The 15,886-nt window shown below is 34.6% G+C and overlaps 1 protein-coding gene across 1 annotated transcript; it reads left to right on the top strand.

The window, feature by feature from the left end:
- The first annotated feature begins 11,723 nt into the window (after positions 1-11,723).
- On the top strand, positions 11,724-12,587 carry LOC123537983 (acetylcholinesterase 1-like). The gene has a single exon (XM_045321941.1). The coding sequence runs from the start codon at positions 11,724-11,726 to the stop codon at positions 12,585-12,587; it is 864 nt and encodes a 287-aa protein (XP_045177876.1).
- Positions 12,588-15,886: the final 3,299 nt, after the last annotated feature.

Here is a 15,886-nt window from a genome sequence, read left to right as displayed (position 1 = left end):
TCCATGAGGATATTTTGGGCATAAATATTTTAAACCCTTTAAATTTGAGACGACGTTTCATGTGTAACACTCAACCTCTTTCTACAAGGTCAAGGTCAAACTTAGAAGTCAAACAGTCTCTTTTGTGTCCGGATCGTAACTTTGCCATTCATCAAGAGGTTTTAAAAGTACTTAGCATAAATGTTTATCAAAATGAGAACCCGATAACGAGAAAACGTCTCGTGCATAACAACCAGACCACTAGCTCCACGATCAATGTCACATTTAGAGGTTAACGGTTTACATGGTGTGTTTCTTGTCAGTTCCATACCTATTCCGTCGATGAAGAATTTTGAAATTACATGGCATAAACGTTGACGTGTCAGACGCAAGTCCAAATCTCTAGTTTAAAATCAAAGTCAAACTTAGATTAAAAAGCTAACATTTATTTTTTTTTGTCCAGTCAATAACTCTGCCATCATCAAACATTATTTGTCACAATTTTCCCTATGATGAGTTAGTGTGTCCATGTTCAAGAGCCAGGCCCTAGCTCTAAGTCAAGGTTCCCTTCGGAGAAATTTTTTCTCTTGTCAAAAAATTAGTCATACCTTAACTATTCGGGCGTATTTTCCCGCATCAAAAACTGTAGCGTTCTTGGACAACCTCGGGCTTTTGTCACTAATAGTGCCCCTCTTTTTTGAATTCATTCTAACTTTGAGAGTTATATATATCTGTACTTATCCCTTTAAAATGTCAAGGCCCAGTAGTGGCTATTGTCAAGTTACCTTAAAGACACACCACTAACTAACTGTAACCTTTTGATTTCCATAATGCTGTCTGCTAAAGTACTCTCCTATTACGCTATACTTAGGATCTGAAAACGTGCTATTGATAGCCTCGTTCTGACGCCCATTCCGTTAGCCAGACGAAGGTTTTACTTACAACATTTTGTAAGAATAAAAAATCTATTTTTAGACTGGGTTTTTGACAGTTACATTTTTTATGACGTAAAGTGTCAGCGGTTACTCTGTCGGTAAAGCGTTAGCTCTGTCGGTAAGCACTTGCTCTGTAAGCGACTGGTCTGGGATTCGAGTCCTGACAGCCTACACATTTTTTAATCTTTGACATTCGAAAAAATTGTCTCATTGGTTAAAATAACAAAATAGAATTGCGTAAATTAAAAAAGCAATTCTGGAAATCAAATTACGAAGCGATTAAGAATGGGTCATTCTCGGATCTCGTTTAGAGATCAATATTTCAGTCAGATTGTTCCATAAATTGTAATTATACATTTTTGTATGGAGAAATAAGAAATAACAAGTGTCTAATTACAGTTTGACAGTAACAGATATAAGGCTAAGACAATGTATTACTAAATATATTATTAAATTTAAAATGTAGTAGTATGCGCGGTACTTCATGTATTAAGGTGAGTTTGATCACACTTTGTTTTATATACAGTGTAAGAAGTTATTATTCTATTTTTTTATAAAATTTATACTGATAAGAGAATAAATGAGAAAGGGTTAGATGAAGTTATGAAAACCAGACTGAGCTTGTCCATCTGTCATTTGTAGAATATTTGTATGATACCGGTATTACCAGAATTATTTGCACAAAGTTCATGTGGGAGGAAAAGGTAGACCACGAGGTTTTGGGTGGGTCTTTAACTCTTCTAACTTGTTAAATACCAATGGTAAAAATAAATGCTATTAACCTATAATTAACGGTCAATGCGAATTCGTTAATGTTACACACGATACCAACGAAAACAACATGCAGATATAGACTTGCACAGGTCTCTACTGCGAAAATCTAAAGTGGTAATTTTGACCGGGAATTCACGGCATGTATAGCGTTATAAACGCTTTTCAACTTTCAGTATGAAAAATAGTAAAAAAAGACTAATTCTCATGTGTTTCCATAATATAGTTTGTCAGTAATTAAGTTCTAAACGTTTTTAATATGACAAATAAATATTTTTTTCTATTTTTTTATTGTACGATCTTGAAGCTAGCGCTATTAAGCCAAACAAAAACAAACACAAACTGTCGTCATCGATATATTTTAATGTAAGTTACAAAATGTTATTCATGTAAAATGTATATTAAAACGATATTATTGTTCTATTTCGTGCACGTAAATGTTCTGTTATCTCCCTAAAAAAGGAACATATTAAGACATTTGTCCACTTGGTGCGTATGCACTCAGATAATGACGTTGATTGATATAAATAGTAAAGAAACATTAAATTTATTCCCTACAGGTGTCTGTCCTTATCTCCGTCTTTCCACAGATCCGTACATATTTTCCGCTCTGTAACCGAGAAGTTAAAATGACAAGGAAAATTTTTGAAATTATTTGGCACACATATAGACAAGATCAAGACGAGCTGCTAATAATAAAATTCAAATCTGAATCTCTAAAGTGAAGGTCACACTTGCAGTACAAAGTCTAAGTGATCTGTAACTTTACATTCCTTCAACTCCTCCTATGAACTCCACCAACCATCAAGTGACTTCTCTAGAACAGTAATGACCTTAAGGCTTACACAGAAAATCCATACAACATGAAAAACCTTATTTCTAGAACAACTACGTAAATGACCCTTAGACTTACCGAGGAATTCAATATAATTTTATGCAAACTAGTAACGTTTGCTGGGTGCCAGTAATCTGCAAATTGACTGGTAGTTCGTTGGGCTACCAACATTTCTGTCTGGTAGCCCGAACACTTTGGTTTATTTAGCAATAACCATTTTGGTTTATTTGGCAATATTTAGTATGTTCTTGTAAACTATATCTTTGTAATGTATAAATTAATATAGGATTTCAAATATTTTGCCATACGCACATATTGTTATAGATTCTGTTCTATAAAACTGCAATTATCGTTAACACATTTTTTCTCCTAGATGATTTCATTTGCAATTAGAAGGAATTAGGTACCTCTTTGATTGTTGCAAAATGAAAATGTAAACACACTGAAAGACTGGTCTGCATATTGTATTGTTTTGAACAGTATGGATCAGCAGCTTTTATGCTGCTGTTGAAACGGCCTAAATACTCGCGTGCATATGTTTTGTAAACATTTGCCTCCGGATACGATAAAACGGTGTGTCAGTAGATTGTAAGAAAAGCAATGCCTCCGGCGTGTATCGGTCGATAAACAAGAGGATTATTGACGACTGTCAAAACAATGCTTCTTTTTGCCTTCGCGAATGCGTGAGTATTGATTTCCGTGCTACTTGATATTGAGTTTTATGATAGCCCGGCGGGCATGCTCTAAAAAAGCAGTAGCCCGACATAATTTTCTGGTAGCTCCCGGGATCCGGACATGAAATTTCTGAAAATGTGGTTTGACAAGGCAACATGAATGGACTTTATGTCTATCGAAGCTTTCATACTACTAGATACAACAGTTATGACTGACAAATAATTGCCCGTAAGGCCTACCTTTGAAATTCCATACAGCATAAAACAATCACCAACCCCTTTGACACACTTACAATGCCTCTTATAAGCCTTTAAAAGAATTTCATACAACTGTGATTTCTGAAACATTAACATAAATGCCTCTCATGCTCTTAATGTTATGTCATTATTATACAACAGTTACGTCTGAATCGTCAACATAAATGAACCCAAGACCAGTTTAAAAGTTAACACTACGAACAGCCGTTTCGTCTGACACAGCAACATAAATAACCCGTAGGCCTAATAAAGTACGTACAACAAGAGGCAATAATAATAATGGCAATAATATTGACGCTATAGTATTGGTTATCTTTCTTTTTTTTTCCACAACTCACACATTCATTTTATTCAATTCTTTTATTACTTGGAAACTAATCTAAATATTTGGCACTTTTAGAGTAAATGTTTCGCAATGTACACTTAACTATAACAGTGCAAAGAATTGATTTTTAATTAATTAACAAATGAGTCGCAAAGAAACATGGTTTTGCTTATAGTCAATGTCAACTTTTAACGATAATGTTCGAGAATTGTCTCTCTTATTTATTGACTCAGTTTAAATAGGATTGTCTCTCTTACATTAGCTAAAGTCGTGTCATTCATGGCCCAAATCAATAATTCTTTGTCATACATTGTGCATTTATCTTAAAATATTACTTTTAGCAGTACACGGAAATAAAGCTAGCATATTACTCCATAGAAAGCAACAAAAGATGTAGGCAGTTTTCTTATATAAATCATGTTGTTTTATAGATTCATACAGGAAAATTATTCTTATAAAGATATAAAACTTTCCTGTAAAAAAGGCATTGTGTTAGCTTATGATATTACGGAATTCATGTTGTCATGTAACACAAAATGAAAACATTTGAATAAATTTCTTTTCTTTTCATTCCGCAAGAAAATGACTGCTAAACATTGAAATCCGAGGAAGCTTTTCCACAAAAAAACATGTATTAATAATAATTTTCCTCGAGAAAACCGAGACTTGTGTGAAAATACATGTATTCCCATTTTGTTTGATTGTTCTTGTCCATATAACAATACTTTTGTTTAACCTTACATGCCTAGAAGGTAGCTCTTTAAAACATTATAAAATAAAGTAATAAACTAAGCAATACGGTATTTGGCATAGGCAATGGCAAAGAAACCAAGTAATATAACAAACTTAAAAAACATACACATGTTTTATTAACTGGCCTTTGTCCTTACTGTAAACTGCAAGATTTTCCATAGAAATTATCAGGATTGGTGTATGTGTATCATTGAGCGCCCGGAACTCATGTTTTAAATTAGCTCTGATTCATCCTGTCTATAATACTTATTTATATTGTCCAAGTTACTTTGTCTTGTATAAACAATGATATCCATAGATCAAATATGCCATTCAGATATCAGTTTATGCTTATTATACAATTCAATCATGAAATCAAATTTATCCGTGTAAACTAAAGTTTCTTTAGCTGTAAAATTGACTTTTTGTATGCTTTCCACGAACAAAACCGTGCCAGAAACGTAAGTCGTACTAAAGACGAGATAATCCTACTGTGCAAACTTATGGAAAGCACGCTATTATATTTAATTAATATTTTCTTTTTGTTTATTTTGTTTTCAAGCTTGAATTTCATTCCTAAAATAGACATGATATTGCACATCTGTACTTTTTCGTACAGCATGGAAATTATGATGTATCTTTTATTTAAATAAATGTACACATTCTCTCCTCCTGTCACAAGCTTTCACTGATCGCTTAAAATTACACTATTTCCTATGAAAATTATTCTTTGACGTCGTTTTTTCTCCTGTCGTCGAATGTTTCAATATTCCAAAGATATTTAGCTTTCAGTCGGAACTAATGTAATATATGTTAATTCGTATTGTTCTCATAAACAGTTGGTGAAAAATCAGATCTATGTTCTATTCTGTTATGTTCATTTTTTTTTTCTATTTTTGTCTAATGAGACAATTATGAACGTTATTATTTCAAAAATCTATATTGAGTCGTACGTCAGTTGTTGGTATATGCAGTTCCGTAAATTAACAACGTTTAAGTTACATCAGAACTTTAAGGAATCCAACATTTTTTTTATTTATTTGTACACTTTGACGTTAACTGGATGCAAGAAGCTTTTACCCAATTACAATTATAATTACACTATTGTATTGTTTATAAAGTCAAGAACACCTACATATGTGCTAATAAGTTGTCATATTTTGGAAAATATAATGTATTTGCCTCTAAAGTAAAAGAAATTGAAAAGTTTAGTGAGTTTCACTATATGCTCAATAAAAGCGATGGTGAAACTTTGAAAACAAAATTTGAAGCAAGAAGATGTTCAGTTAGAATAAATATTTTCACATCAAATTGCAGAGGGGAAATTGATTTATACTGTGATAATACGCATTTTAATAATATGTCTAATAGTTTCAATGGACCGCGATCGTGCAATATTTTTCCATATTGACGTGGGACGCTTTCATATCGGACGTGGAATGTTTTCTTAACGTTGTAATGGAAAGAATCGCGTGACGTACATGGCGTCCACGTGCACGTTGCGACAACAAGTTAACATCATATTCGCTGAAAATATTAATGCGCGTCAGTTTGATTTGTTTTATTACATTTTCAGAGAAATTCTTATCGTATTTTTCCTGTCTTTCGTTACAGAACGATAATTTAGACATAAATTAATTATTTGATAGTGGGTATGTAATAAAAAGGTTATCAACTTTGTATGTGGATATAAGCACTCGTTCTTTCGCGGAAAATATTGTGCTCCTAATGTCGCGCAATATTACCGCTGCAGAATTCGTGCATATATCCACATACAAAGCTAATAACCTATAATTATACTCCCAATAAAGTGCGTTACATATAAAAGCTTTCAAAACTGGCGTTACATTTTACTAATGACATTCATCACCAGCTTTTATTATATTTGACTTGCATATCATAGTAGACTTTCCTCTTGAAATTTTCTGATAATCAATATTGGTTTTCCTGCTGTTATTACTTTGAGCAAAAACTTATATAGGAAAATTATTTTCAATGATTAATTTCAAATATGTCTTTTGGTTTGTGAATATTTTAGCAGATATAAAATCCACCGTATACAAATCCAGTAAAGAAAGTTGACACTGCGAACATTTCCCAAGAGACACTGAGAAAAATCCTACCACCAGGAAAAGAACACAAATAGTATGGAGATCAGAAACGGTAGTTTCCAACCAAACCAATCTGCTACATGTTTCGTAATGACATGGCTGGCCAGATCTCCTGCCATACTCCTGCCAGTTGAATGGTATCTATAGTACTTGGACTTAATTATTGTACAAAACTATAGTGTACATCTGCGTCACACTTGCGACACTTTACATTCCGATAAAACACTTTCTTGGTTCTATTGATGACGATACTATGGTAGCTGATTTCTGCCATTTCGCGTTTTAGCCCCGCGACCCCGCCGAGCGAAAACACGAGAATATACAAGTTAAAATGGCGGGGACACGGGGCGAAAACACGCTATTTGGCTGAGGCGCGGAGCGAAAACATGATAGTTAGCGGGGTCGCGGGGCGAGATTAATTAACTGATATATCGGAGGCGCGGGGCGAAAACACGATACATTAGCGCTGCTTAAACGTCGAGTTTTCGCAACGCGCCTGCGACATTTTAACTTGAAACTGTTCGGAAATTACATTTTTTTTGTCAAAAATGAATACAAATAAAAGGGTTATGCATTTAGAGCATCAGTAAGATTTCTAACATCACTGACCATGTTTAAAGCATATAAAATGCAGTTTTTCAATTTTGTTTTAAAAAAATTGAAACAAAATATCCAAGGTCATAACTTGAAATATTTAGGGTCGGGCCAAAAATTTAGGGTAGGTCGGGATACCGGAAACAAACAATTTTTTACGCCTTATTATCTTTTAATTAAATTCCTATTTGCCAAATTAAATCTAAATTAGGTTTCACTTATTCATACATAAAATATTACATATACTCTTTTATTTTGCCACAATTCAAACAAATAATAGCCCCATCTACGTATGCTTTCAGTCTTCCAGTTTCTCATAGACATGAACTGAATTAGGTAGTTCAAAGACTGCTGTTTGGGATTTTGGCAAATGGTCCGGTTTTTTGTGTGAACTCCCAGTAATTTGTAACTATTTACGTCCTAAACCGAAATAAAAATGTCAACGAACGGAAACCATCCATGTAGTGCTATCACTGGAGGTTGACTAAGTTTTAGTAAAACAATTGTGGCATAATAAAATAATAAGGATTCATATTGTTTTCAGTGAAACTATTTTGAGTACATTACTATGTTTAAGCAACAAAATAACAATAAATTAATGGTATAAGCGATCAATACAGTATACAGTCTGACTGGTCTTTTCCAGTAATTTCTGGTGGCGTTAAAATGTTAAAATATGTATCTTGGCCCACGATACAAATGCATTATATGATAAATGTATCACAAAAGGACTCTTTAAGCGTAAATTTACATTTTGTCAACCTATTGATTTTGATTACAGGATATTAATCATGGTTTACTAATACAGAATCCAGAAATTTCAAATGCACAACTTTGAAGAGCAAAGCATCAAGTTACTTTAATGCATGGTTACGTTAGAAATGTTTCATATATTATTTATACTTTCAATGAATACCGTTGCAAATGAATGCCATTATGTAACTTCATTATACCATTCCGAACATCAAATGCTTGAATACATATAAGCTCTTGATAAAAGTGTGGCGAGATGCCTCTATCAGGATGTTTGATATAATTTAGTCACCGCATACCTTATGATTCGTACCTAGAATAGTTAGACCCAATCATATTCGAACCGCCGATGATCCGTCATAATTCAATATTTTAGATGATAGACTAAATGAAATAAGCACTAATCTTTCATGAATTCCTAGAAAAGAAAGTTCTATCTACTGACCCGTTAATTACGACAGTTTTAGACTCTAATTACGGAAAATACACAAATTAAGGACAAATTACGCACTTCCATGATCGTTGTACTAAGGAGCTTGATTTTGTCATAATCACTGAGCGCTCATTAATTACAGTTGGATGAAACTTATAAATACGCGGCCAGCGCCACGAAGAGATGAGAACCTGCCTGGCTACCGAGGAGTCAACAACGTCAAAGTAAATATATTATATGAATCTGCCAAGCTGCCGAGCGATAATAAATAAGAAATAATTATCATATACTATTGGGTTCTTGACCTCCTGTCATAGTCTGAGTTCTTACTCAAAACATTACGTTTCGTTTAAGGGCCACGACGACAGGAACTTGACATCTAGTAGTATTTTGGTAAAATCTTAATGTATGGTATTCACCTCAGGCATTGTTTGTTGTGAATCTCCATACTACAAGATCCCATCCACTAGTTTTGAGTGCTCATCATCAGTTAAATTGAGATGGATTGATTCACATTAATTATTGTATAGTTCACCAATCATTTTAAAAATCATTTGTTTTCCAATCAGTCGGCAAGGAAGCCCATAGGAAAATATTATATTTAATATACTGAGCTAGACCGTGCACGCTACAAAAGAATGAGAAAATAAACTTAATAATCATTATGATTTGTTCTCTATGGGGAGATCTAAAATGGCACTCAACACGCATGCGTAAAAATGTAACTATGCGGCTAAACATTCTTCCATAAAAGTATACTATCTACGCATAATGGAGATCATAGTTTTTTATTTCGTTATTGTGATTTTCAACATTTTCGGTAGATTTTGTAGTGTTAAACCTACCAGTGATTTTATCCAGTTTAGAAGGATCAACGCTTTAGATGGGATAACATGTCAGGCTTCCCAAAATATTTTTAATGTAACAGGTGTACAAAGTGAAATCCAGTGCTCACTGCTTTGTACAGTAGCACAGACATGTGTTGGAGTATTTCACCAGCCGCAAACAAAGGAATGCTTTGGCTGCAGTTCTTTCACAGCAGACGAGACACTGTCTCGTGCGGGAACATGGTTCTATGGACGAGGTAAAAAATAAATCTTTTATTGGATAGCCGTCAAAAAAATTAACCTTGGTTTAATTGTTATATATCATTCCACAGTTGAACGTTCGTTTCTATTCTAAATGCAAGGTGCGGGTCACGTTGCTGCTACCCCAGCCATTTTATAGCGCGCGCGTGGCTGACATGTTTTACGAAAAGAACTAAATAGAAATGTGAATAGGAATGTAAAAATGTATTTAATCTATACGTAAAGCGTAATATTTTTAACTGATTGTATTATTGTCAGAATTATTAACCTTTAGCCTGCTGGCGGCAAGTGATTCTGCCTTTGCGACCAGTGCAGACCAAGATCACCCTGCACATCCGTGCAGTCTGATCATGGTCTGCACTGTTCGCCATTCAGTCAGTATTTTTTTGGTAAACACCCCTTTTAACAGTTAATGGTACTGCCCAAATTGGAAGATGGAGCAGTCTATTATAGAAATTTAGCAGGGTAAGGGTTAATTATTTCGCTCATGTTTTACAGAAAATACTACTGTCTTTTTTATCAGAAGAAGGGAGCATGATCTTTGTTGTGTTCATGGTTGGAAAAATGAACTGGGAAAATTTCGTTTAATTGAAAAAAAAATGATTTAATTTGGGAAAAATCGTGTAAGTGAACACTGGCAAACATCGAAATCTGGCCAGATGCGAGTTGAAATGGGTTACTTTGATTAGAATTTGATAGAAAAATGACAAATTTATTTCACTTTTGCTCTGAATATGAATTAAATTGGAGAAAACATATCACATTTTCTCTGTTTTGGTTTATTTTTCCTCCAAAATCTGCGTATTTATTTTGTAGCCTAAAAAATGCTAATTTCTCAGTCAGGTAAACTCAGAGGAACACATTTAACAGTTTAAATGTGTATTTTGCATGTAGATCAGAGTAGTAAATGACAAAACAAGACAAATCACAAGGCTACATTAAGGATAACTGATAGAATATGATGTCGCGACAGCTATTTTTGACAAAATGACGCATTGTCTTACGTTACAGAAAATTCCATAAGACCTTAAAAACTGTTGGTATCAAGCTAAACCTTTGTAGCTTTCATGCATACAGGTTGCTTGCATATTTCAGATGAAACTGGCACTCTTAGAGAAAAAGGTTAGTGGTGGTGTATGATCTAAGTATCCATGACAAATTCAATCACATTTTTATTTCATTATGAAAATGCTACCTACATGTCAAGCATAGATCTGACATGTGATTTCAAAAAAGAAATTTCGAAGAAAGTAAGAAAACTAGCTCTACAGAGCAAAAAAATTCTGAAGACTATAATAAAATTTGTGATTATCGCATGTCGTTTGATAATGTCGCCGTCACGTTTGCAGGGTCGACAACGCGAAATGACATCGCGATATTACGAAGTGGCATAGCGACAATGCGACACGACGCTCGACAACGCGAAGTGACATCGCGATATATCGCACTTTTGAAAGGCGACATTTCAAAATGGATATCGCCCCATTGTCGTTTGGGATTGTTGCCGTCGTTTGCGATTGTCGGTTGTCACTTCGTAATGTCGCTGTGTCACTTCGCGTTGTCGTGTGTCGACCCCACAAACGCGACGGTGACATTACAAATGGCCCCAACAGGATTCCGTACACCTCGGAATGCTTTACAATCAAGGAATGTTATCTATGGTTTTGTCCGCATTACAGAAAAGGTCAGAAGAAAATAGGTGACATTCGCCTGATAACAGTGTTTAAAATCTGTGGTAATATCAAACATGGTATAATAATACTATAGTAAAACTCAAATTAATTTACAAAGCGATCTCTTTTTTATTAAGTTCTATTTATAATTTCACACTTTAAAAACTTCGTCAGAAATCAAATCATAATCAGAATTATGTAACCTATTCGAAAAGTCAAGCCTTTTATATATATTTTTTTTTTTTTTTTTTTTTTTTTTTTTTTTTTTTTGTAAAACCAACATTGGTACCCATCCATTGTCTGGGTACTCTAAACAAATACCATGTTTTTATTTAACACCGTTAAACAACGAGTCCAGTATTGTACTCGTTTCTAACTTCAAACAACAATTTTGTAATTTAATTCCTTCCTACTTTATTTACTTTATTCCCTTGAGCACTACCATATTAAATTTACATTTCAACAAAAATGGTTCTTTTATCGAATCAAACCGACTTAAATTTCAGAATATGAAGTGAAGTCAACGATCTACATAAAGTTTGGAAACTGCACTGCCGCCATGATGGTATCTACACTAGGAATCGTGATGACCTTATGCACTCTTTTTGCGGGATCATCGTTAGCACAAACTGTATCCGTATCTACAAGTATTGGGGTTATAAATGGAAAAATCGAAAATATAACGTTTCTAGGCAAATCGTCGACATTACATAGATTTCTTGTCATTCCGTTTGCGGAACCACCTGTTGGCGACCTACGCTTCAAAAAGCCAGTTCCAAAAGCTCCACTGAGGGCACCGTTAGATGCATTTCCTCACAACAATGCTTGCCTGCATGGGAGCCAAAGACAAAGTGTAACCTATTCTGAAGACTGTTTGTACCTAAACATTTATGCCCCAGAAAGGAAGAGTCAAGTCGAGAAATTACCCGTGATGATATGGATACATGGAGGCGGTTTCGCACTTGGAGATTCAAATATGTTCCTTGGTGATCGCTTATCTGTTCATGGAAACGTAATACTTGTAACGTTAAGCTATAGGGTATCTATATTTGGATTCTTAAGTACAGGAGACAGTGTCTCACCAGGAAATTATGGACTGTGGGATCAGCAACTGGCTATAAAATGGGTTCATGACAATATTGCTAGTTTTGGTGGAGATATTGGGAAAGTAACTATCTTCGAACAATCAGCCGGGGCAGGTAGTGTTGTCTATCAAGGCTTACATACAGGAAATAAAGGATTGTTTCAAAGAATCAAAGCAGAAAGTGGCAATGTAACACCTTGGTGGGCCAGTACGGATAAAAATTTACGGTATGCTAAAACCATAGGATCAAATGCAAGCTGCAATATGGACACTTCGATGACACTCCTCTCATGTCTACGAAACGTACCGGTCGGCAGACAAACTGATAGGATTAATTGCTAATTCGTCCCAAGAGGACCAACTTCCACCTTATCCGTTCCTTCCTACAATCGATAATGACTTTATAACGTTTGATCCAAAGTGTGTTTTTGATTTAGATAACCAACTGTCACGTGATGCAGTAAACCTCTTCGCGGAATTCGATTTTCTAACAGGCGTAAATGCTGGAGAGGGTGTAGGTGGTTTACTTGAAATGTTTGGTGTTAACGACATGATGTCTTTCATGCCAAATAGAAACAGATTTTAAGAACAGATTAGTACCTATGTTAGTACAAGTAGGATACGGTGAACACGTGCCCTCCGTCTTGAGCAAGATGATCACGATCAAGTACACAAACTGGACGGATCCTGACAACCCGTTAAATGTTAGAGCGGAATACGTCCGAATGCATGGAGACTTAGCTTCAATGCCGGAATGTACAAGACATTAGACACACACTCAACAATAACACCAACAAAGAAAACATACATGTACTATTTCGATATACAGCCAGAAACACGTTTATGGCACGGTATTCCATGGTACCATAAAGCAATGCACGGGGAAGAACTCGTTTTTGTTTTTGTGTACGATATCTCATATAAGAATCAAACACTTTCTCCTAAGAATGGGAGATGGACCTTTCAGCAGACATTATAACTCTCTGGGCAAACTTTGCAAAAACAGGGTAAGTTGATAATAATATCTTAACGTTCAGGAACTCCGTATTATAGGACTTTCTCTATTGATAAATTATATTTGATATTCTATGCTTCCAAGAGGTCATTTTAAAGATTTTGTTAATTACAGTAACAGTTGCGACTATCTGTACTACATTTAAAAAAAACAACAACAAAAAAACTGGGGACTAAGACAAGGATTTTACCATAATTAGAGCTTGACTTACAATAACAGTTACTCACTGGACTTATATCTTAAAATCGGGATATGTTATAACAAAACATAACTTACCTTGACTGTGACAATAATAAGAAATATCTTTAAAAATGATGGTCGGCGAATTGTAATAAGGAAAGAAGTTTATGAATTTTTCATCTAACATTCATCTTTCATCTAACATTTTTCAAATTGCAAAACTAAACACCGCACTTTAACAATTTAAATGGTTCTCTTTTAATTTTTCGCAAAGGTTTCGTAGGGTTGCAAATGTTGTTTCGTTTATCCTTAGACGAATAATTACAGCAGTAGTTTGATGAAGATTCATGAAGCGGTTCATGAGAAGAGGTCATTAAACAAGTTTATATTTTTAGCTGAATTGGTCCCTATCCCCATTTGTAACAAAATAGCAGGAGACCTTACGATATTGTTATACATCGAGTTTGATAAAAATTCATTACATTTTAGTGGTTAATGCGAAGAAAGGAATATCTACTTTTAGCTATAGTGGTCCCTAATAGGGTCCAAGTTCCTATATAAATAAATTTGGAAGAGGACCTTATAATGATGCTCCAGACCAAGTATGACAAAGATCCACCAAGCTGTTCATGAGACGCTGTATAAAGGCATTTCTAGTTTTAGCTCTAGCAGCCCCTAAAAGGGGTCAAATGTCCCAGCTGAACAAAGTTGGCTGCGGGCATAATAAAGATGCTACAAATCAAGTTTGATTAGAATACATGAGAAAAAATCAATTAAAGGATTTTTGTATTTATTGTTTTTATTTATTTCTAAAATAGGCTAACTGATCCAGCTTTAACAAATGCATATTCGCTACTCATGAATCTTTGGACAATGACGTCACACCTATAAAAGTGAAGGTCAAGCAAAACATGCAATCGTAATTATTTCAATATTTCTGTTTCATAAGCAAAGTTTGACCGTAGTCATATCACATAGATAAACTGTATGCAGCGTGCCTTCATTCCAGTGTAATGAGATTCAGTCATTATATAGCATATATATAATGAAACAGATTTCAACTGAGTTCAATATTTGCATACCATACTAAAGAAAAATATTCATATATAATAAATCAGTTAAATAATTTATAACAAATATATCAAAGCAAACAAGTACTCATTTTAATATGCAATCTGAATAAGTCACAAAAGCAAGAAACCTTTTCATAAACAGACGACAATTGTAACAAGGAAAATCTTTTAAAAAGCACTTCTCTACATAAAAGACTCTTATCACACCCTTATTCATGTGATACGCAGACCGTATTCAGCTCTTTCTTTAATTTGATATATGTTGGTATTTGAACAGGTTTTTATCATATTTATTAAACTTACTTATCATTTTGAGATATATCAATATTCTTGCTAAATATACTGAGCCAAAGTTAGCTTTAAAACTGTGAACAGCGTCGTTTAGGATAAACGCTTTGTCTACATTTCACTCAGCGTAGCACAATCAACAGAGTGAAAGAAATTGACACTCTCGTCCAATCAGGCAGTGTTGCATAAATCTTCCATTTTGATAAATTATCTATAATGCGTTATCAAGTAGTTTGATTTGCAAACTGAAGTCACGTGGCATAGGTAACGAAAACGAATTTAGACGGCGTCGCCGAAAAATAGAGACGACTACTTAGTTAAACACGTCACCTGCTATGGAAGCTGGTCGCAGTTTCCACCTGCTAAGCAGTTAATTTATAATTCGAATATTTGAAGTATGGTGTAATGCTATTTTCCGGCGATCAGTAAATCTATACACTTTTCTTGTTTTATGTACCAGAACTGTCTTATTATCTGCAAGTAACAGAAACTTCCCACAGGAGTCAGAAATGGTATAATGATGACAGAACTAATTTAATATGTTAAATCAGTATCCTGCATAAATAGAACTAAAGGTCAGCCAATGACACAAATAGTAATCCTGTAAGACACCAGTAAAAACGAAAAATGAACTTACTGTATGTTTAAAAACTTTGTGATGTAAACATTATTTCTAAGTTACCACGTAAATAGTGGATCTGATCTGATCTCCCCTACTGATTGAAAACCAATTTTCGGGGACTAATTAGGAATGCGCTTTTCCGTCATTCTGTCATTCCGTCAATCCGTCCGTCCGCAATTTCGTGTCCGGTCCATAACTCTTTTTATCCATGAAAGGATTTTAATATTGCTTGGCACAAATGTTCCCAAAGATGAGACAACGTGTCATGCGCATAACCCGGACCCCTAGCTTAAAGTCAAGGTCACAGTTGGAGGTCAAAAGTCAACAGGGCTTTTCTTCCTGTCGGGTTTATAACTCTCCCATCCATGAAGGGATTTTAATATCAATTGACACAATTGTACCTCATAATAAGACGATGTGTCATGCACAACTTTCAGACCCTTAGCTCAAAGGTCAAGGTCAC

This window comes from Mercenaria mercenaria, chromosome 18 (genome assembly GCF_021730395.1).
Source record: "Mercenaria mercenaria strain notata chromosome 18, MADL_Memer_1, whole genome shotgun sequence".
In the NCBI taxonomy this organism is placed as follows: Eukaryota; Metazoa; Mollusca; class Bivalvia; order Venerida; family Veneridae; genus Mercenaria; species Mercenaria mercenaria.
Note: the sequence above shows the minus strand (reverse complement) of the source record. Positions and strands in the feature narration are given on the sequence as shown.

Bases quoted from the DNA above. Each gene is read 5' to 3' on its own strand.
- LOC123537983 (XM_045321941.1), top strand. From the start codon at position 11,724: ATGGTATCTACACTAGGAATCGTGATGACCTTATGCACTCTTTTTGCG.